This window comes from Falco biarmicus, chromosome 7 (assembly GCF_023638135.1).
Source record: "Falco biarmicus isolate bFalBia1 chromosome 7, bFalBia1.pri, whole genome shotgun sequence".
NCBI classification, from domain to species: domain Eukaryota; kingdom Metazoa; phylum Chordata; class Aves; order Falconiformes; family Falconidae; genus Falco; species Falco biarmicus.
In genome coordinates this window covers 50,996,613-51,020,746 of record NC_079294.1, presented here as the reverse complement: position 1 = coordinate 51,020,746, position 24,134 = coordinate 50,996,613, and the positions used below count along the sequence as shown (strand labels likewise).

At 44.3% G+C, this 24,134-nt stretch overlaps 1 protein-coding gene across 4 annotated transcripts in view; it reads left to right on the top strand.

The window, feature by feature from the left end:
• The first annotated feature begins 17,021 nt into the window (after positions 1–17,021).
• The window catches only part of USP3 (ubiquitin specific peptidase 3), a 48,594-nt gene continuing 41,481 nt past the window's right edge, over positions 17,022–24,134 (top strand). The window contains exon 1 of one of the 4 annotated variants that reach the window (XM_056345437.1): positions 17,022–17,042. In XM_056345437.1, the coding sequence (XP_056201412.1) occupies position 17,042 (1 nt within the window). In that variant the 5' untranslated portion in view covers positions 17,022–17,041. Of the gene's footprint in view, positions 17,043–20,124; positions 20,389–20,650; positions 21,303–22,755; positions 22,921–24,134 lie in introns of those variants that run through there. The other 3 variants (XM_056345434.1, XM_056345438.1, XM_056345435.1) reach the window with 3 other exon arrangements.

Sequence of the window (24,134 nt, the reverse complement as noted above, 5' to 3'; positions counted from 1 at the left end):
TATTAGACTTACTTGTTTTTTCCTACTGTCATTAGGAGCCTGATAAAGGGAAAGGAAAATTGACTGGAGCACAGCTCACTTCTCTCTAGATCCCAGGTAGGGACCTGCTGTAAAGCATGTTTCTTGGCCTATCACTGCTCTTCATCTGTAGCCCTACCCTCCCAAGCTAGGCAGACGCAGGCTGCAGAGAGCACCAGAGACAAATTAATGTCTTGTAGCCTTTTAGAAAGCAGCTGAGGTTGAATACAGTTCATCTCTTATATTTGCCCTTAGTGTTTTGAAAACCTGGATTGTAATTCTGCTTGTTTTGGTTCAGTCAGATGATATCTAGAGGGAGAGTGTGAGCTATAGTGAAAATGTTTTTAATGTGACTTTTTAAGTGCTATTGTCCTAAAAAGAGAGACGCTGCCTACCACATTGGTACGGAGGGGCACACTGAGGGTGTTGAAGCTTGTTTGCTGTCAGCACACAGCTGCTGCATGCAGGACCTTCCCTAACCTGCTGGAAGTTTGGAAATACAATTTTGTAGGTTTCTGTAGAAGAAATTGTTTTTTCATCACCCTTCACATAACTGGCAACCTGTCTGACAAGCTGCTAAGGCTGATATCAGTAACAGTTGAAAATCACCTCCTCTGCAAAAAGCCCTTCTTGTATAGGAGGGTGTGGACTGAGCTATCTGCCAAACTGTGTTTTCATATCTACTTCCTTCCTCTTTTCTGCCAACATTCTTGAAAAGTTCACTGTGCTGAGGTACACACTGATTCTTAGAATCTCTCTCAGCTGCTTTTTGCATTTTCACAATCTACACCTCTCCTTCCGCAGCTTCTGGTTCCTTCTTCACATCCTCTGGTCTGGCTTCACAACCTCAGGATGAATTCCAGGCAGTGCTTTCAAGGCTAACTGGATAGAAAGCTCTTTGCTTGCAAAATACAAGCCACAGAAAAGAAGAGGAAACCCTGATACAGTTAGTTGCCTATATTCTGCCCAAACCACACAGGACTTGCCATTTTATTCTATCTTTAAGAAATTTTAGGTTGCTAGCAGTTGGTTTTCATCTGAGCATCAGTTCAAGGCAGAAACAGAGCAGGGTTAGATTGGTGGGGCTCATGAGAAGCAGATTTGGATCTCCAGTGTGAAAGGTCAGGTTGAAATCTTGTGTGGGGGTTTATCAATCTTTAACTTGCTCTGTCTCCTAACTTCAGTGGTGTTTGTCAAGGCAGTAGTAGCATATAGACTAAGGTGATAGCAATCCTGGAAAGTGCATAGGACAAGTTCAAGGCAATTCATTATGCTGAGAAACATCTTCCATGAATGTGAGTGTTTGCCATATTAAAATACATGTTTACAATGCAGTATGCAATAAGTAGAGCCAAGAACAGGGAGGATTAAAGATGATGTGGGTAATGGAGAAGAAACCAAAACACAGCCACCCAGCAGGACCATGGGCTTCAGAGGACACTCAGTGTTGCTGTGAGATTCCCTCTTGAGTGGAACTGCAGAAATGCCATTGTACTATAATATAAAATGATTCCATATCCTGTTTCTTCCTAGTCATGATTTCTCATTTTAAAGCTGGGGCAAAGGAATGCAAGGGGTAAATGATAGGTTGCCTAATGTGCCATACTGGAGAAAAACTGAGTTTACAGTCCCTAGAGTCTGAGGCCCTGCTCCAGTTAGCAGGCAGCACTCCCCACCTGATGCAATTAAGGATCATGAATCCTTTTTAAAAGCAGGATCATTTGCAGGGTGCTATCTGACCCGAATATAGATTTGCTTAGCAGCTCCATGATTTCTGTTCCTCAGTTTTTCTGACTTGTTTTTCTCTAGAGCAGTTGATTGCTAAACTTTCAGTTCTGCTGCTCTCAGCTGAGAAGGTGGTGGAGCTTGGCTGGCTTATGCTATGAGAGTTCCCTGTAGCAGTGGTACCAAGATATTATCACTGTCCAGCTGTGATCTAGCTAACCAGGACTTTGCAACACAGGCTGATTTTGCTCCAAATTACACTGAAACTTTGGCTTCTATGGCACTTCAACATGACAAGCACAATGAAGTATTTAACACTACTTCAGTCTTACTGTACATGAACAGAACTGCTTTAAAAACAGATAATTCCCTATATGAGATATATTTCAAAGGGCAGAGATGCACTGCCATCAGCAGTTATTTTCAGTCAGATTCTTCTGTAGCAATTTTTCCTCCCAGTCTCTGTGTGTAGAACTGGGAACAGAAGGAAAGGCAGGACATTGCTTCCCAGGGCACAGTGCTGTAGAAATCAGACAATGATAGGGTAAATGGCCATTAGGTAAGGAAAATTAGAGAACACATCTGAACCGATGTACTTGAGCTTTGTTGAATGTAGTACAGTGAGACTGCGATGACCACTAGCCGAGATTGTTACTGCTGCTTTCTGCATTGCCCAGGCTTAAGTATGCTAAAAAGAGCAGCTCCTTGCTCATGTTTGTGTTTTTGGTATGGTAGCAGTTGCAATGGACACACAGGTCAAATATTGCAAGTAGAGGGACATGGGTAAACATCTCCATGTGTAAATACCCTTGTTTTGAAAATGCCTATGCACATTTAGTTGGCCAGCTCGTGTTCTGCAGTTCATCAGCAAAGGAAATTCTGTTCTGCCTCACTTCTGAGTTCTGCTAATCTGATTACAAAAGCAAAGATCTCTGGGGTTCCCACTGCTTCTCTCCTCCAAACCAGCCCATCCTCATTTATTCATTTTGTCTAGCCCATAACGCACCACACACAGAACAAATTCCAGATACGGATTGACAGGGACAACAGCACTTGACTCCTATATTGGGTAACTACTTCCTATAAGCTTATGTTTTCTGATTTGTCCTTCATTTTTTGATTAATAAATACCCTGTTTCTATTTGTTATTCCAAGAATTACTTCTTCATGGCAATCCCTTTTATAGCATATATGAGAATGAGATATAGGAGAAAGAAATGAAAAATGTAGCTAACAAGTGATACTGTCGTCATTTGCAATGTCAGTAGGTCCTTAATGACTACACAACATGCAGAAGAGGTTGTGTAGGTCTTTTTATGAAAGCTGTTCATATTATAGATGAGTCAGAATAGTCATTTCCCCAAACTATATAGAAGAAGTTAAATTTGCTCTGCAGTTGAGATTCAAGGCTGACAGGAAGAACGTGCAAATTGCCAATTTATTTAGTAAATCAAACTTTGCCATTGTCAGACACATTTCACATTGAGGTGGACTCAAGGATTTTGGAAAAAGGAAGTGAAGGCAATGATATGCTTCCAGGAGTTCCAGATTACAAGAAATTAGAAATACTTCCTCTATCTTTATGATTGCTTTGACCTTGCTTGCACAGTTTTGACAGCACCATCCAACATATGCTCAGACAAAATTTCTTTTGTTTTTTTCCTGTCTTCACTGTCCTTTGTCCTGTTGTGTTTTTCCCATGGAACAAACGTTGTACAGCCATTACTGTATATACCTTGTTATATCTTGTGGATTTTTTTTGCAAATTAATTCCTAAAGTATTCCAAGGATCATATCCTCCCAGTTACACAGGAATCAGATGAAGAGTCATGTATGCTAGCAGGAAATTGGATTGGAAATGTGGGCTTTCAGGTGTTCGTCAAGGAGTGTCAACACGTGAGTTGAGCAGGTATACAAGAGTTAACTGTTACTGCCTATTAGAGCTCTCTGCAAAGTTAATGGGAATGTGTTTTGTTTATTTTCTTGCAAGCTGGCTAGCTTCTATGCTGATCAGTCAATATGCACAAGTGACATTATTAAATACTTGATACTACCTGCCCATTAGATGGATGAGATGAGGCCTTCTCATAAGAGCATACAATTGGAGCTTTCACTCGCAAATTTTGTGATTATTTGACCGACCACCTGTACTCCCTCTTCCTGGTTTAGCTTCAAAAAGGAAGCTGATCTAAAATGAAAAAGAAGGCTTTGATGTCAGCAGTGTCAAAGGTGAGGGGAGATGCTGATAAAAAACGTTTTAGCAAACACATGGATAAATGGCCATAACAAAGAGAGTCTTTATGAAGCACCATGCATACTGTAAACAGAAGCAAACAAGAAGGTCAGTTGGATCCAAAATAAGAAATTAACTTAATGACTGCAATAACTAAGACCAGTCTGGGTGGCAGTGCCATCTAGTGGGGTGTCACCCAGCCACCCCCAGGTTGGTGAGGCTGCCAGGTGTTGGGGTGACTGCTGGCAGTGAGGCCCGGGGAGCGCCAGTGGAGACAAGGCTCCGCTGCTGCCTGCTGTGGCACAGATGGTACGAAGCCGTGCTGATTTACTGGTGGCCTGCTGTGCGTGAGCAAAAGGTCTAACTCCGGGACTGTCTGAGGAAGTTTGGAGACTAAGGGTGCTGGCAGACAGATGTAATCTAGTTGTCTCAGAAAGCCTGACCATGCTCGAGGGGTCTTCGGTGTCAGGCTGTTTGCCTCGATGACCCAAGACAGAAGTCTTTCAACTGAGTCCTGTTTTCATGTTTGAGCTGTGCTGGAATATAAACCTTGATGTCTATGTTTGAAATGTTAGTGCACACTGCCATTAAGTCCATCCTCTTGGAGTCTCTAGTTGTGTAGATAAACCAGGTTGTTCAGAGGTTCAGTAGTTGTTGTCTTATTTTTGACACTGGCTCTCCTAGAAAGGTCACTGTGTTGTGAAACTGGCCGCTTCCAGGTTATGGGATTTTGTGAGTGGTATTTTTATCTCAGGTATGTTCCTTGTTACCTTGACACGGAAGGAATGTCAAGGAAACGTCACGTCCTTCCTTCAGGCCTTTCAGTCTCTCAAAACTGCATTTTGAAATGACTATGGAAAGCAGGAAATTGTTCAGTATCCTTGCTTATATCATATCTACTCTACTGAAAGATCAGTTAGCTGTTTGACAAGCTGATGAAGATGAGAATAGTTAACCCCACTAGGTATTGCCTTTCACAGCCAAAGTTTAGTGCTAAGAATGCCTTCTTGCAACGCTGTGCACAGGCAAGGTGAAAACCCTAGGACTACCCTGCACCAGTTGACTCCAGTTGCGGGACTGGTTACAAGCACTTCGTACAGGTGATCCAAGACTGGCAGAAGCAATTTGTGATAGGCAATTTATTTTTTATGGAAACACAGACGGCTGCTGAGGGTTGCTGAAAAGCGAGGGAAGGAGGGAGAGCAGCAGAAGTGATAGATGCAATAAGAGATGTAAATTCTGGACTGCATAGTCAGTCATCACGTATGGCTGTCCCAGTTCTGATTCCCTTCCTAGGGCAAAGGCCTGAACCTCCCTTGTGTTTGGCCACAGGAGTGTATCGAAGAGAGCTGGAGGGGCTTGTGGTCCATTACATTCAGGAGAGACTAACCCAACCCCCTGGGTCTACATAGCTCGACTTCAGGAGCTTAATTCTGGTCTTGGTTGGTGAGGCACAACCAGCCAGGCAGGCAGGAGCTGGAGACACAGGAGCAGCCATGGGATAGCTCTCCTGGCAATCCACAGCTTACTCTGATTAGATCATAGGTCTGTTTTCTGGCTTCTAAGCTTAAGTGCCATAGCTTCTGCTACATTTCTTGCTATGGTTCAGTGTTGTGCAGGCATGTGTATGTCTGTATGCAGTTTGGTGTGACTCTTACTTAAAAGTGAAACCCAGAAGCACTCCAGTGGGGACAAAAAGGAATTTTAGTCCAAGTCCCCAAAATTAATTTTGAGTCTTGCATTTGTTTTCCAGTGACAAACCATAAGCCTGTAGAAACAGCAGATGTTTTGCTCTGTTTCAAAATGTAGGTCTTGCTGGCATCAGATGACTCTTCAGAAGGCATTTGGGAAGTGGGAACCTAGGGATAGGTGTCATTTCATCCCTGGAAATTAATATTCAGTCTTCCTGGCTGTAGAACCAGTACTTGCACCTTTAGGAATCACTAGATGAGGACAAAGAGATACCAGAAAATATGTATATGAGAGGGAGCCCTTAAAAAGCCAACTTGTTAATAATGTTTTGGGTGTCTCACAATAAGAATATATAATAAATATATATATAAAACAACTAGGAAGAGATGGACGTATCCATTAATTTTTTTGAAGGGATAGATCAAGATATAAAATAACTACTAGGTAGCTAGCTATTAAAGATAAGTGCATATTAACTCCTTATTGGCAGAGATCAGGCTACGAGGTGAACCTTGCATTATCAGTTAAACTGTGGGGACAGCAGACAACCCCCTCTTTCTTGGCAAAGGCACTGAATGTGCATCCTGAGGCACAATGGATAATGGTAGAATTTTTTTCTGCTGTGTTTTCATTTTTTTCTTGCCTCATTTTCATTGCATCAGCAAGTTTGGAAGGTAAGAACTACTTTTTAGAAAATCCTTTATGTTGGCGATGATGCACAAATCCGAGATACTGATCACTGGTCATTACAAGACACAGAGCTAGAGCAGGAATTAATAAATCCAATGTCCTGCCCTCTAAATTACATCCTACCTCTCTGAAATTCCCTATATGTTAGTGGTTTTCCATCTGCCCTCCCAAAAATATTATGCCCTTAAGGAAGAAACTTCTGCTATGGCAGAATAGCCCAGTGAAGTCAAATTCAAGAGTTCTTGTGTGTTCTGAAGTATGTGCTAAATGGGCTGGGAACTGGCAGACTGAGCAGAGCAGCACTGCAGGATTTCCTGTATGAGAAGGCGAGCACTGCTGTGTGTGTCCACTTGCACAAATTCAAATCAATTTTCCCAACCTTTTTTTCTGTTCAAAATAATATTCAGATTTAGAGCCTGTTTTCCATGAAGTCAGCTCTCAAACAGATTTACAGGAGCATGTAAGATCACATCATGGACAGAACTACAACTCCTTCTGAGTGCATGTATTAGTTTGGTCAGCATATGCTTTCAGAAAAATTATTTTCTCTTGATTTGCCGGGTTGAATTTAACCTATTACAGTAAAACATGATGGCAAAGGAGCTTGGCCTCACATCCCAGCGGCTGGGGGAATTCAGCTTGTGTTTGAACAGTAGACTAAACTCTGATGCTTAGAATAGGTTTAGCAGGACCCATAAAAGAAGCAGACTGAATGCTGTATGTACAGTGGCTGTAACTATAACCAGTTAGAAATATTTCTAATCTTGGCATGCGAGTCAAAAATCCAAATATATTGCCAGTTAATTTCAAGGCATTACATTCAGTTTCTGAGAAAAACAGCTGTCAAGTATCTAATTAGTTGCATGTGGAGGATCTATGCAATGAATAACAAATTGAGTATGTACAAAGCTAAACATTAACCTCTTTGGTGCTAATAGATATTAGGACTTAACAGAGGTCCTCAGTCACAGGATGAGGTGGGTGTGATGCTTTGTAGTGAACTGTTGGTGCAGGGACTGGCCATGGCTGCTGTGTGCTCTCCAAGGGCATGGCTGACTCCATGTAAGTTTGAGGACATGAGGATCACCTCGTATCCGAGTGGGTTCTCAGAGCTTGTTCAGGAGAGTGGCTGACGCTGGTCCGAGGTACATCGCTCCCTAGGACAGTGGCATTCTGCAGTGGGGCTGTGGAAAGTTTCCCAAAGATTGTGGAAAACTGCTGGCTGTCTATCTTCAGTAAACTGTATTTGGGATTGTTTTTTGCTTGAAAATAAGAAATAATTATAATAGCCTCTCTAGCCTTTTGTAGTTGAAGTATTTGTTTGTCAGTACTCTGTTGGTTCCTAAACCCATTCAGCCTTCTAGAAACTGTGAACTGCAGAGGCAGAGGGAGCTGGCAAGAGGAAAACGAGCTCTGCAGATGGGCCATAACGCCTGAGTCATTCCTATTGCAATCTGTGTTTTAATATTGTGCTACATCCCTGCAGTGTTGCAATGTTTGGCTTTTTAGGGTTTGGCAAAGAAAACCGGAAGGTGTGAGATTTGCTGAAGGCCTGGATGTAGGTGGGGAACACTGAGGACCCAGCCGGTCAGCCTGAACCAGCTGCAGCCCAGCCCTAAGAGGGCAGCCAGCCTGGTGGGAATCCTGAGCTTTGAAACATGGCCACGGCCATGGAATTGGCACTGCACAGCAGAGTGCTTCCCTGCTTCTCTGCCAGTAATTCAACAAGAAGCTCCTTTAACGAGCTCAAGCCAGTCATTACAATGCTGGCTGCTGGTAACTCAGGGCCTGGGGTGCCCCTTGCCCACCTTCCTGCTCCCCATTTCCTGCATCAGTGCATTCTCCAGGCTGCCCTTTCCCCCTCTCCAGCACAACTCAGTAGGATTCCAGATTATTTGCAGAATTTCCAGAAAATAATACGAAAATTCTGGGAGGAGTGCAAGCGCTGGGCACAACCATTTAGTTTCCTTTTTGGAAAAAAAGCAGAGGTGGTGTTCTTACATTATGCAACTTGTCTTTACCTCATGGCTGGGTTGCAGAAGGGAAGGGAGCTCACGTGGCAGTACCTCTGCCTTTCCAGTCTGATGTGTGGAGATGCATGAATTTGCAGAGCCCTCTGTAAAGCGTCTTGTTTTGGTCTTTGGCTCAGAGCACTCTCTCTTCTGAGATGCTGTGTTGTGGTACTGACTGAGCAATAATGATGGGGCATGAAGTCAAGAGACTGTGATTGTGTTCTGAAGCATATTAATATGGGGTTTGTAAGACAAATACAGGAGGAGCATTAAATGTTAGCTCTCTTCATCTGATGCATTTATCCAAATAATGGTGTTACCCCTTTAGAGAAAGATTCCTTGCATTCTTTCATTACAATCTTTGATTTATCAGCCTGTCCTAGGTTCCACTTTATCAGAGATTCAGATCTTTGCCCATCCTCAGAGTGGAGCTGAGGACCCAATTCACTGAATGGGGGGATAGAGAAGTGATGATTGTATGAATGATGTGCGGCTAGAATTGGTATCTAAAATAAGCTCCAACAAATTTCCTTCTCAGCTGCAGGATGGTGACCCCTGCCACCATATGAAAAGCACAAATGGTATCCTATGTTATGAAAGGTTACCTAGTAAAGTGGTATGAAATAATAAAAGAATCGCAAAGGCAAAACCTTTTCTGTGGTCACTGCTGTGACTAACAGGGTTTCTCTGTGCTCATTTAAAAACATGCTGAGGATTTATTTGCTTGTGTGTGTGGGATGAGAAAGGATCCCTGCAAGGTGGCAACAGACCAGAACAAATTTCCAGCAAAAGTTTCCAGCAAGCCTAAAATGTGAATTCATGGTGTTCTCAGGTGGGCTTTATATAACAACTAAATAATAGGTGTACACTTGTGAGCCACTATATTTGTCCCGTCTGCACATGCTGGAAGGCCCAAAAGTGGGGTTAAAAAAAGGCTCAAGCAAACAAGTCCATAAGAAGAGTACACCAAGGTGAGGCATTTGCTAAAGATGGAACACAGCTTTCTCCTCATTGCTTTGCGCTCCTGGATCCTGCCAGAAATACGCCTCAGAATAACAGGATCATTTTTGTTGCTGGCCTCTGCTCTGTCTGCATCATTCACCACACATGGTCATGGTGTTGGCTCAAGAGCTTATATGCAAGACACTGAAGGAGTAGCCAGACGAAAGTCTTGCTATAAGAAAGACGGAGGCATTCATTACATAGTCAGCTCTGGCCTTGTCTAGGTTCTAAGCTGGCAGGGTGGAAGGGAGGATCTGGACAGGGTACCAGGAGTCCCCATGCTGGATTTCAGTTTCTGACTCAGTGATTGACTTCCTTCCGCTTAACTGCTGTCTCTACACCTTTGTAAATAGCTGTAGATGCTGCATACGTTCCACATTGCAGCCAACCAGACCCATAAAGCAGTATGAACTGGGGAAGTTTGGAAAAACGGCCTCATTGCTCTGTTTCCTTCTTCCACTGGCGCAAAACCTGCAGAGGTTCACTGCAGTTGATGCTACTGCACAGAAAGGATGAATGCAAGGACCCTTTGTCACTGCTCCTCCACTAGTTTCATTAGCACAGGACGGCTGGCTTGAGTCAGACCAGACAGAAGTCCCTTCGTTCTTCTTGGAGTGTCTACGTGGCAGAGGGATGTTATGTGCTCATTAACTTCCATGCAACTCTAGTTCTCCTTCTATTACAAAACAAAACCAAATAACTAAGCCAACTCTGCTTGTGACTGGAAAAACAAAACAAAACAAAAACAACAGAAAAAGAAAAACAAACCCCAAACCTAACTTTACAGTTTTTTCCAAAATATCTTTAAGCTGTCTGGAGTGACTCACTGATGTCTGCTACACATCAAGCAATCTAAAGTTATATTTTAAAATAAAACTAGAGAGGTGAATATTAACTCTTCTTCAGCCTCAGCTCCAGATGTATTTATGGCTTAGCGTTCTGGGCTGAGACTGTTCTAAATCAACAGGAGAACCTATGCTTAAGCAACTACGAGGTGATTAAAATAGCTGTCTCCTCATGTTGGGCTTGCAGAATGAGCTCTGCTCATGCAGAAACTCCAGGCAAGCTGTGCTCCAAGCAGTATTCTGTTAGCTTTGGAGACATAAAAAGCTTGCTTGGTTTGTCTTGCTGGTAAACACATTGCCAGTCATACGTTGGCTTTAAAAGCCAATGTGAAAGAAGTCAGTGTTGTAGTTTTCCAGAAATGTAAATCTCTTAATACTGACTGCAAAAGCCAGGGAGTCAGGGGTAGGGGAAGAGGGAGAGGTAAACGTGGGCCAGTTCTTTGTCATGAAGGCATGAAAAATGGGTGTGTTCTTAAATGAAATTTATTCTGCTTGTATTTTAATACTATGTTCCAAAAATCTTTTAAAATACTGTCATCCGAGAATGCAGGGAGTCCACATCTTCTGGCCTGTACTCCCTTTGGGCAGGCGGTGCACCAGTGGTGCAGCTGCTGGTTTGAAACCTCCCCACAAGAGGATTTTTCATGCAGCTCCTGAAGCTGTTGGAGTTCTCCCACCAGCTTGTTTACCGCAGCAGTCTTGTGTCCAGAGCTGCAAATGATATTTCGTAGAGTGATAACCACATTATCATAGCAAACAGGGTAAAAGGCAACCAGCATAGCCCAGCACTGTAGATTGTAAGCATTCCTGAATAGCCTCTCTTCTTACAGAACTGTGAACTGCTGCAAACTGTTTGCTTACAGACGTGCTGCTGGGAATGGGAATGACTTCTTCACTGACAGGCAAGGCGTGAAGAGTTTTTCCACATTAGCTGCATAAGTCTGTTGAGATGATGGTAAGTCTGATGGATTTTTAATTTCACTTTTCATTTCAGCCCTTCATTTCAGCCCTTAGTGATGCATCTTCACAATCCCTCATGACTTGCAGCTAGCTAAGTCAATGCAACCTCAAACTGCTAAAGCTCTGAAATGTTTGCATGTCTGAAAACAGAATAATTTGCAAACAATGTAAGCAGCATATGCCAACACCACATACAAAAAGTACACAGTGCACATACTTGCAGGAAGAAGTAAAGTCTAAAGGTAGTCCTGGTATGTAGAGACATTGTGGTTTCATATTGCTAATTGTTTTAAAGCACCACCAACAATATCTGCTCATTTTTCCACATGACAAGGTGACGTACCAGTTCTCTTTCTGTAGTTAGGAGCCAGTTTGACCCTAGACATCGGCACAATAGCTACCTGGAGTAGCAGCCTGCTGGCAGCAGCAATGCCTATGCCACAACCCTAGGCAACCAGGCTGGTTGTGGCTGTGGTGGTGTTCAAGCAGAAGGGGACGGGATTTGTATGGCAAAGTTTGCAGTCAGACTCAGTGGCCCAGCAACTGAAGTTGCTGTTTTCAGGTTTTTTCCTTTCCTTCTTGTCTTTGTGGCTGGAAGTGGCTCCATTCCAGCCTTTTATCCTAGGAATGGAAAAATGCAGTGTTGTCTACGTAGATGAGAAGCTCCTTAGAGAAAGACTGTAATGAGAAGCTTTACCTTTGTGCAGAAATACTGACAGCAATGGTGTTAAGCTTAAGCCCTGAATCTGGGAGCAAGATGCATGATTACGTGCCATGCTTCTGAGTACCTAAATGATCTGGCTATTTAGATCAGCCTTTTGATCTACTACAGCTGTTACGTTTACCCATCAAAAGAAAACTATGCTATGTTCGGCAAGCATGTCTTGGTTAACCTGCACTTCAAAGTTTTGGCCCTTATGTACCTGAAGGATGTTGAGCCTGCCATTTTCCCTTGGGGTTGCGTGAAGTGACATTAGGTGAGACAAAGGAGAACCAGGCATCCTGAATTAAAAGCTTTTTTTTAAGCTACACACCACATGAGTTTAATAATTTCTTGAGCTTGGATACTCAGTCATGTTTACAAGAGTAAAATCTCATTATGCTCTAAATATAGGCCTGGCAGTCTCAATCTACTTTAAATACCATGTTAGGTTAGTTACAGTACAGTTACAGTACAGGTTAGGACAGTACAACAATGAAGTCTCACATTGCTTAGACTTCACTAATTTTTAGGACATGATGGATCTTCTACTGAAACTAATAATTTAATGAAAGGATCACCATGATGAGACCCCTGCATAAGTTTTCTGGCTGTTTGCTACTTTACAAAACTGTGCTAACATGCAATAGGGATAGATAATGATTAGTCATCTGTTTTTAGCCTGTTTTACATTTCTTGTATGCTTGAACCACGGGAAGTGGTTCAAAAGAAATATGGAATGATGTCGATAGGGATATGCGAATCAGTGAAGACATCAGAATGTAGTTATGTAGCTGCTGCTCAACTATGTTCAAGTGACTAGTGACGGGGCAAGGAGGGACCACAAAATGCAGCAGGTCTTACCAAACTTACTCATTTACTAACTGGAACATCTATTCTGGTCCCTGCTGTTAAAGCACACTTTTAACAAAAGGGAATCAGAGTAGTGAAAGGTTTTACTGTAGTTACGTGTCACCTTAGATTCTTTTTGACACACAGATCTCAGAACACACAGAAATGCGTGGTACAGTGTCACAGTGAATTGGGGATGGCTGCATTATCTGAGTGTGGATGAGTAAGTGCGTGCTTCCTGAGAGAGTGCCAATAAGTAATTTTTCATGGTGTACCATAAATTCCTGGACACACAGGCATTACAGAAATAAGCCTGGGTAAATTCTAGAGTCTGGCAGGTAGAGAAGTAGTAATATGGACCTGCAGATATTTTTAAATAGTTGCCTTAGTTATATTGTATCTAATTGCACAAGGCTCTGAGTGAAAGAAATAATAGGCGTTGCAGCTTTAAAATTCTGTGAAAGGTCTTCAGATAGTTTTCTTGAGTGTGAATCATATCATGCTAGGTACTAACTTCCTCATCCTCCCCTTCTACAAAATGCCATGCATTTAAATGATTAAAAATGTATTTGCATGTTGACCTTTCGTGTAAAGCAAATCAAAATCCCAGAAAACTCAGCTATGTGTCTGTTCTTCAAAATTCAGGGCTATCTATGTCAGCAGCTCATAGAAGCTCTCTGGTTACAGCACTGAATAGCTGTTGGCGCCTTTACCTTTTGCTATAATTAGTAAATCAGTTTGGTGTTTGGAGATTAGCAAGACTGCTTTGAAAGATCTAGTACTGCTCATAAGGTGTCCCGGTGGCTTCTTATTTCAGAACAAACGGAATATCTCTCTCTCACTGTATTTTACAATCTTGGTTGCAAGCTCCAGCTAGAGCGGAAAAATTTCAAAGGCGTTGTTCAGTCCTTGAATTAGCAGATGTTAAGTGAAGGGAGTGAGGAAAGGAAATCTGAACCAATGGTCTCCTTTTTCACAGTTCAGATTGCTACTCAACATAGTGAATAACGGAGCCTGAAGACTAACATAATAACAAATAATAGTGACATGGCAAGAAAATTCCTATTTCCCTGGTAATGAGCTGATCCCCAAATAGGATCAAATGCTGCCACTTGGGAGCTAACACGAGTCTCCTTCAAGTCGGTTATCAGTGAAGTGTATACACTGTCCGTGTACTATGGCAAGTTTTTCCCAGGGATACTTTGCTTTGGAGTCAAAACACTTCAAAATCAAAATGCTCTGCGACATTGGCACCTTTGGTGTTAATACTTACAGTTCTTGGTGGTCAGTAAGGTAGAACCAAGGGCTACTATGTGCATGGTGCAGTACAAAATTCTTTATACAAAACTAGAAGCAAGTACGTGCAACAGAGAGACAGATGGGATGCCTTTGTAGCTTAGAGCAAACAAGGAAGCAAAAATAGCTTGTAAAGTATTTTGGCTATCAACAGTCTTGTTTAATACAGAGGGAAAAGTGATATCGTTTGTGTAGTTACAGTTCACAGACACAGATGATACTTTTACTGTAGTAATATTCTACAGATACAATAGATATATACATATATTAACAGATGTTAGAGGTGACAAACGTTATATTAGTTCACCCAGTCCATCCTAGGACTTCCTAACTATATAATTTTTAAGTGTTTGGAATGGGACTTTAGAAATTATTTTAAACACTCTTTTACAGCATTTTCTTTTATCTGTTCTTTTCACAGGCAAACAGATTTCATATTCTGATTCCTGAATTTTATCTGAAATATTATAATTCTGTACCATCTCATTCTCTTCCCAGTCCTCCCAGATTATTATCGTCAGAGTAATTCTTCTTTTCATGACTAGTTTATTGTCCATTTTCCTTAGATTTGTTAACAAGCTAATCTAGCGGTGAAATGGAAAACCTGCATGTCATTTAAACATGCAATGTTTCTGTCTCAGAAAAGTCTATGGTTCTGCCCCATGTGACATAAGAGAGAGTACTAGTGAGTTGTAGGTTCTGTAATTACTCAAGTGCTTTTGAACAGTTTCCCCATCCTTGATCAAATGGATAGGCAGATAGGCTGGTCCCAGCTACCACATTTTCCAGGCAAATCGGTAGTACTAGGTTTTCTTTCAGCAGGATGCTGTGAGCTCTCTGTGCTGTGACACAATATGTAAACTGAGCTGCCTGATTTATTTTTTTTTTAAATATACCTGTAGTTCCCTTTTTTGCCAAAAATGAGTGTGTGAGCCTTGTTCAGTTTCGATGAAGAGAAATTAGTGATGTTGGCTATAAAATGTTCTATTTTGATTAAGATGGGATGAAATAAAGCCTTGCTGATCTTAAAAGTAGCTTAAACACAAGTACAGAATCATTATTGTATTTTCAAGACTGCCTTGAAAATAATATAATATAAAACTTGCATAGCTGATTACAGTAAAAGCCAAATGCCAGTGACATGAATTAACTCTGCTGGATGTCACCCTGATGCACTTGCATTATTGAACAGGCTCTGGAGGTCAGTAAAACAATTGATGAAGCTCGTGTTGAAAGCTGCCAGACATATGAGAACTTTCAGGCATTTGTTTAAAGCATTAATTGAAAAGAAGCCTTTGTTTGTACAAACAACACCTTAAGAAAACAATGTGGAGAATTTTAAAACAGTTCAATTTATTTGTATCATTTTTCACATCTCCCTTGGTTTGCTCAAAAACCCCGCCACACAGAATAGTTACATTCATCTTTCTTTATACTTTGCATTGTGACCAAGCCGTGATATGCAGACAAGGCAGAGTTTGGGTCAGAGTTCAAGTGTTGCCTTTGTTCAATAAGATGTTTCTGGAATCCTTGGAAAAGTGATGTAAAATTAGCATAGGCTCTCAGAAATCAAAGCACTAGATGATCATATGACTATCTCTCTACTGAAAATGGGAATTACGGTAAAAAGACTACAGGCCTTTGCTTGTCTGTTGCACTATTCTCTTCCTTCTACTGCTGCTCTCTTTTCCCCCACTACAGCTCTCAGAATCCAATGAAACAGAGCCATGTCCTCAGGATTTCAACCCCACTCATCTGGGAGATCAGGCTGCAGCAGATTTCCCACTTCTTGTGTTCCCATTTAGCATTCTTTACACTGTGTTGCAAACGACAAAATTATTTTGGAGAGCTTTCAATGCTAAGGTACTGTTTGGTTCCTGCAGAGGAGCATCCAGTCTAGAGGACTGCATCACCCCAAAGTACTCTTGCCAAAATGTCTACTTCTAGGAACTGGATTTTGCAGGTATGCGCAGCAACGGGAAAATCAGATTGTTACAACAGACTTCATGGAATACCAAATTGTTGTCAAGGCCCAGAAAATGTTCAATCTCTTTGGGCAAACATAAACTGTGGAAAAGGACATGTTTTTTTCTGACAGTAGCACATTAACAAATTGTGCCTTTGGCCCACCCTGACTCATGGACTTAAAGGAGAGTGAAACAACCTGACGATTTCCCTTGAAAGAAACACACAGAGGCAGCTCCTCAGCTAGTCTGAACTCAATAGAACAACTCCGGTGTATGCCATCTGGGGAGTCTGACCTGTAGTTTTGGTTGTTTGAAGGAACATCCTTCCAGAGAAACCTATGTATACACACACACAGAGGGAAACATAAAAGGGGGACACACACACACATCTATACACGTGTGTGCGCCTATTTGTACACATTCCAGCCCCCGTGGATCCTATTGATAGCATACAGTTTGTTTGGCCAGTTTCTCTTTTCTGTATGTTTTAGGGAACACAGCTGTTCTGTAGACCTCGGATTCATACTTGATATCGATTATTTATTTTTTTTTTTCCTGAAAAAGCAATCTTCTGTTCTGATGGAATCTCTATCAGCCCAATACAATTGTACTGCTATAGTCAACGTTATTCCCCACAAGAAGCAACTCCTTAAGAAATGAGGGATCCCTCCTTAGCACTGGAGAGAACTATTAATCCTATGATTAATAGATTAGTGGATACTCATACTATGAGAGTAGAAGTTTAGCTAATTTCTCACCGTGCGGGTGCAAGCGGGGGGGGGAGTAAAGAGCACTTCTGTCCTTTGGGGCTCCCCGGTACCTTTGGCAATACTCGGTGTCACACCGCCCCCGCAAGGCACGTGTGCAGAAGTGTCCCCGAGGGGAGGCACGCCTGCCCACACTTCCCCCAGCACCGCCACGGGTGCTTGCTCTGGACGTTGTCCCAGTCTGAAATTTTTGTCCTTCATCTTGGCCATCTTGCCTTTTAGAGGAGAATCTTGAACCGTGTAAAGCGAGTTGCTTGTGGTGCTACAACCAAACACTGAGCAAGTATGTGACCTTTCTTTTCAGAGCACATGCAGGAAATGGAAATAGGTTTGTTAATGAGACAACACGCTGCCGGATATGTGCTTGTGGTATTTAATGTGCTGTGGTGTACTTTCATACGCAGAGGCATGCAGCTAAGCTTCTGTTTGCCGGAGAGATGGCATATAACTCACAGAGCTGCTAGGCCGGCCTCTAGTAAAGGTTTTATTAAGCTGAGGCCCTGTGTTAGAATTTACCTATTTTCTGATGCTTTCTGTTGATATTTTCCATGCAAGTTGTCTCCCTTAGAGACATGCAGAGTGCATCTACACTGAGTAAAGAATTAATTTCCTTGTGGTGGGTTTCTGTGTAGTCTCCATTGCTATGGCCATCGTATCTGAATATTTCACTTTTACACCTGTGGGAAGTAAGAGGTGAATGCCCCATCCATCAAGTTTCTACTAGGTCTAGATTGACATGTAGTGTTTTCGGAGTGTTTACTGCTTTATGTGTTCAGAGCAAAAGACTTGCTAAATATTCTTCTCAGTTGAGCGTTTAGGACATCTGCCAGTCCCATTCCACATGTTCTGAGTTTACCACTCAGAAAAGAAGCAACATGCCATTGGAGACTATATTCTTTCTCTCTTTAAGCATTTAATCTGGAAATTGAGGATGGATGTTCAGCCATAGAGACAGGAAGACTCCAACATGTATGCTCTGAACAGAGCTGGCCTCTCTTCCTCAGCTTTTTTTTTTTCTAACTTAAGAAAACAGGTCTACTTTGTAAAAAAATTGGTTTAAATAACTTGCCAGGTGGCATGCAAGAATTGTCGGGCAAAGATTGAATTAGATTCTAGTTCTTCAGGTTAGCATTCATTCCACTCCACCAGTGTCATCCCTTCTTCATTCCACGCTCTCCAGTTTCTACAGCAATTTCTACACTGATCCCTATCGGCTGCCCCAGTCGGAGGGGAAACAAGATGGCTCTCTCTTATTGACTCTTGTAACCTCATACTTGGATCTAGTAGTATCTTGCCAGAAGATACTCTTCCATCATGACCATGCTTATAACAACTGTTCTAATATAAGCTATTGTGGCTCTACTGATTTCAGTACATTGCCGCCAGCAGAGATGCAATAGTTCATGCTGGCAGGGGTTCAGCTGCAGCGACTGCGCAAGGCAATGCTGCTCTTTTGAGGCAGATCCCGGTTTTGTTTACTTAGGAAAGGAATTGGTTCTCCTCTCCAGGTATACTGTATCAACTGTACAGTCATGAATGAGCGTGCTAAAGTGAAAGTAGGTAACTTAAAAGTATTTACACAGGGTTTTTTTACCATATGCAATCCCTGTTAGCCAGTTCTTTACTTCTGAAAGGCTAAATATATTGCTAACATAATCCACGCAGTGAGGTAAGAACTGTTGTGGTTAAACCCTGGTTGCAAAATCCTACTGAGAGAAGGCCAAGTGATGCTGGTACAGGGGGGAAAATGAGAAAGGCAGATCACACTGAGGTTTCTTTTTTACTGTTTGTGTGTAAGGATGGGTGGGGCACGACAAGAGCATTAGATGTATGTATTGGTTAGAGAAGACAGCAACTGCAGTGAAACTGCTGCTGCAATTTAATGCATGTCTTCATTGTACTTTGTGGCAGAGGGTGGAGGGCAGAGGGAGGGTAAGAGACAAAAGAACCCCTTGGCTAATACATAAACATGCTAACACAACCACCTTTTTGCTCCTTAAGCTTGTACAAGCAATTCTTAGATGTATATCTAAGTTGTGTTGTATGAAAGTTTTAGAAATTCTGTCCTCCCAATTAATTTTTGCTCTATTTAAACAGTATTTGTTAGAAAACTATAGAAATACATGCTTTCTGTAGAACCTGTAAAATGTATGTTGGGAATGTTACTTATGTGATTGATCAAAAGTGACAGTTTTGAAGGACAGGGAATACTTGAGGAAGCTCCATAGTTTTGTGTCAAGGTAACATCTGCAGCCATTTAATTCAGTTTGGCATCTGTGAACTATTCTGCTTCCAACTACACAGCTGGAAATACAAGCTAACTCCACTGAGTATAGTCGAAGGAGTTTCTGATGCTGTAGAAAATGGGATCTTTCATGCTCTGAATTTCTCCACCCCCCACACCCTCCCTGCTGTAAACACTATGAAAAAGAACACAAGGAGTAAAGCTCAGTGTTCTACCAAGGAGATCTGTGACCACCAAACCATCTTTGGTATAAATATTTGAAGTATCTCATCTGAAAATTCATAGAGCTGTCAGTTTCTAAAATAATCTGCTATGAAACTGTGCTGTGCCATGCTTTTGTGTCCACATGCAGGTCACACAACAGGCAAAATCAGTGGCAAAACTGTGTTTCTTGCATTAGCTGTGGTAAACGAGGAGGTTGAAAGCTCCAAATATGCAGGAGGATAAAGTATATTTTATATATATATAATTATTAACTATATATTTATATCTTTTAATATGTATTTTAAATATTATTTAATATATGTATTTTATAATATATATTAATATCTATATTAAGAAATCCCCGCTTTTTCACAGGTGGTGGACTTTACTTGCTGCATGAGTATTCTCAGTATAACACGTGTATTGATCCGGCATACGCGTGTAAACGGCTGAGCCATAAACTTCTTAGTTTGTGGTGTCTGGAAAAGCTGTCATGTTATCTGTGCTTTTATTGCCACTTGAAGGTTGCGGTGGTGGCGCGGGACACTCGGCAAGCAGCTCACCCTGGGCTCAGCGGCCCGAGAGCCGCGCCGTGGGGAGGGCCCTGCCCGCCGCCGGCGACGAGACCGCCGCGACCCGCGATGGCTCCCGGGAGAAGCCGAACCGCGGCGCCTGCCCGGCCGAACGGGGCCCCGGCCCCTGCCCCGCCGCCGGCTTTCGGGGGCTCCCCCGCACGGCCCGGGCTGCCGGCAGCGGAGCCCCGGCTGCAGGCCCGCCCGGCACGGGGCCGCGGGCGGATCGCTGCGGCAACGGCGGCACGGAGCTGCGGGCCGCGCGGCAGGGGGAACGGAGCTGCGGCCGCACCGGCCTTCAGCAGGCCGCTCCGCCCCGCGGCTGCGCGCCGAGCCCGGCTGCGCGGAAAGCCCGGCGGGGGGCGGGGTGAGGCCGGCTGCGCGGACGGGAGGGCGGCTGCCCGCAAAGCCCGGCGTGCGGATCGCGGGCCGGCCCCAAGATGGCTGTCGTGCACGGGGTGCCGCCGCTGTAGCGCCGCCAGGACCCGGCAGCCGCGCCCCGGCCGCCGCGCCCGCCATGGAGTGCCCGCACCTCGGCTCCAGCGTCTGCATCGCGCCCGACTCGGCCAAGTTCCCGCAGGGCTCGCCCTCCTCCTGGTGCTGTAGCGGTGAGTGCGCCCGCCGCGGCCTAGGCTGCGCCGGCCCGCGGTGGCCCGGCCGCCCCGCCGCCCGGGCGCCTCTCGCCGCCGCCCGCGCCTTTGTTCCCCGCGGGCAGCCCCTCGGCGGGCGGGCGGCTGCGGCAGGGCCCGGGGGCCCGGCGGAGGGGGGCTGTCCCGGCCCCCCCCCCCGGGCCGCCCCGCGGGACCCCCCACCGCGGGGGGCGCCGCGCTGCGCCCTCCTCCCCGGCTGCCGCCCCGGGCCGGCCGCCGCCCGTCGCCCGTCTCGGCGGGGCTGGGGGGCAGCGCCCGGCCCGGCCCGCGCAGCTTTGTCTGGGCCCCAGCTCGTCCCCGCCGGGCGCGGAGCGACGCGGGAGCGCGGCCCCTCGCGCCTTTTGTCTGGCGGGCCCGGCCCTGGCGGTGGGGCGGGGGCTGCCGCCGGGGCTCGGCCTCAGCCGGGCGCTGCTTTCTTTGTGCTAACGTGCGTGTCTGGGAGGGCTGCAGCCGAGCGCGGGTTTAACTGGACCGCCGCGGCCGGAGGCGCCGCTTGGCCCCTCGGGAAGGCCGGGAGGAGCTCGGTGCGGGCGGCCGGGGGTCTCCGCTACGCTCGCCGACCGAGTGCCGCGCACCGCCGCCCTGGGCGTGCATCCCGCCGTCCGTGGGCGCGGGGGCTCCCTGTGGAGGGGCCTGCCCAGCGTGTGCTACGCTCGGCGCGCTGGTGGAGCCCCGCAGGCTCCCGCACAGGCACCCCCGGCGGCTGCTGTCACCTGCGCTGCGCGGTTCTGTTTGCTGGGAGCGCGGCGGGTTTGGGTGTGCGCGGCGAAGGGAGGTGGGTCCCCCTTAAAGGAGCAGCGCGGCCTGTGCCCCCCGGCACCGGAGAGAAGCCTCCGCTGGGAGCGGCCGACCGGGCAGCACCGGAACGCCAGGTACATTTTCAGGTGTTCGGTTTGTCGCACGGAAGACGGTTGTCCTTTGTCTCGGCGCCGGCGCAGCGCAGGGAAGGAAGGCTGCGGCTGGCCGTGCTCCCCGGGCTGCGGCTCCCGCAGCCGAGGTGTGGCAGGGCTGCTGCTCCCTGGGGCAAAACCAGTTCCTTTACTCTGTAATGCCTCTGGTTTTTACAGGGGAACGAGGTGGAGAAATGATTAGAAGGAAAGGAGAAGTATAGGGAAATTTGTTGTCCCCAGTGTTTCTTTACTGGGGAAAAATCCCATAGTGGCAAGAAGTAACTCTGTGTTACCTTCAGAGTGGCGAGGTAAGCAGAGTTGTCAACCCGAAGCATATGGCAGCGGGGAACCACCCTTCAGAGAACCTCAGAAAGATAAAAGTGCCAAAGCTAAAAATAGAACTTTCCAGACTTAAAAAAACAAGCCAATTTACAGCTACAGGACCCGGATAATCGTGCTGCTTCTCAACAAAGAAATTGAAGTGATTAGAACAAGTTATTTTGCTGTTCAGAGGTGTTTCTCCCAAACCAGCACTGGCAGGGAGAGCCAGTTTCTGGGCGATCGACTGAATCATGGTGCTGTGAGGCAGGAAGAAGGTGCTGGGCAGTTGACGAACTGAACAGTGTGGGCTGATGGCACCGTGTCCAGGGGAGTGTGTTTGCCGTGCTTTTACAGAAAATTAAAGATAAGTCACACAGTACTTGCATAGATAGCTATGGAATTCCTAACAAGTGGCTAGACGGGAAGATGGCTACGTTGAGTTTAAAACATTCCCATTGAACAGGCAGCAGGCTCTCGTTAATTTAAAGCAAATGAAAATTGTTCGTTTTACAAATTAATTTTACGTTTCTACTAGTATAGTAAAATGTAGTGCCTCCCTTTGCAGTTCCAGCTAGTCATACGTGATCATTTTTACATTAACTCCTTAATGGCATACAGAGTACTGTTTCTTTCTTGCTTGTACTCATTTTACTGAGATTAATTTTTTAAACGATACATAATACTGGTTTCTGTCAATTCACAGTAAATACCGTTTCTTATTCTCACTTCTCTTATTCTCTGGTTTTGCTGCAAATTGGTAATATAAAAATAAATAGAGAAAATGCCATGTATAAATGAGTATCTTGTCAAAATTTAATGCATTTCCTATTGCTTTTGATGGTGTTTTCTAAGGTTCCGTGGGCTTAGTTCTTTTTGTTGTTGGCGTTGCCTCAGTTAGAGAAAAATATTTGGAAAGTAATTTTCTGCAGCCTGTAATTATCAGGCATCTCTCATCAAGCACGTTGTCTTAAAATGACTCAGAACTTGTCGTAAGCCCTGTTATGAGTTGCTGCTGACCTTTCCAGAAAAGGAGAGTGAGTGGAGATAATGGTACAGGAAGCTTTCTGGCAGCCACCTGACGTGCCAGTGATAGCAAAACATTGCAGGATAGGTTGGAGAGCGAGTTATTATTTGAGACAGCCAGTGGCTATTTTTATCATTATCTTGCATTTCTGCGATTTGAGGAGCTGGAATTGTCACAGAGTGATGCGTACTGGTTAAGTACCTTTTCCTTGCCCCTCCACAAAAACTCTCATGATTGCAACAATGGCTTCACAAGGTAATGTGGAAACACTTTTGAATGCTCTTATTTGATACTGAATGTTGTGTCATTGTATAACGGAGGAGTGTTGCATTTGATGCTGATGTTTGGAAGCTAGCTTTACTGGAGGTTGAGGAATTGATGAGAGGAGCACGTGCGCCAGCCTGAGGGGTTCTTGTGGCCTAAATCAGTTCCCCTTGAAGCTACCTGCCAGCGTTGTTATGGAGGCCTGGGGATGCAGGAAGCCTCTTAAAAAAGCAGTAAGAGGAAGCATTGACAACAAATGTGTTGATCCAAGTATGATCGTTTTTGCTTCAAATTAAAGAGGAATGGTGTATGCTTGTTTGTAAGTGTCTTTAGAACTTCTCTTAGTGCTGTGCAGTTTGGAAGTCGGTGAGTTTAAGCACCAGCATTTAGAAAATGGCATGCCTTACCCTGAGTATTTAATCCGGTCAAGCGTGCTTTGTACAGTAAGCGAGGCAGAAAGCAGCATGCATTTCCTCTGAACAGCTTTGAGACTATCAAAACAGCACTCAGAGTGCCTTTTTTTCAGATCCAGAGGCAGGTTGTTGTAATTGGGCATTTAAGAGGAGAGGAGATGAATATATAAAGCAGAAATTGTACAGAAACTGAAAATGGCCTTTAATCACTGCTGTCATGTGAAATACTGCATGCAGATGTCTGTTAACTCCAATTAGAGTGCACTCTTTCCATGCACTTCAATTTCTGAAACTTCTGCTGAAGTTGGAAGCAGAGTAGCTGGAGGTGTTGGCAAGACTGCAAAGTGTCACAGACTGAATCAGTTGGATTTGTATGATGAGCCACACCTTCAGCACTGTTGTGAAAATCATGTAATTATGAAAAGTACTTTGGAACAGCTCAGATGTGGTATTTCTCCACAACATTTCATAGACTCATCAAACCACAGGGAGCCATGCCTCATGTAAGTGAGATTAAAATCTTCTAAGCACACCTGTGCAAGTCTGAAGAGTTTTTCCAACTTTTTTTCTGCGTGGCTGAGGATTCATTAGTTGTTCTCACTGGACTGCTTGATGTTTGGTGTAGAGTTTGAAGTTCTTTCTTCAGAAGAACAACTGCAGACAGATTGTCTCTGCTGAAACAGAGATTTGGTGAACTTAGTGTTTTTTAAAGTGGAACTGTACTTCTTAAGTAAGCTTAAAACTCTTGTTTTTCAGATCACTGTTAGTTAAATACTTTTTTTTTTTTCTCCC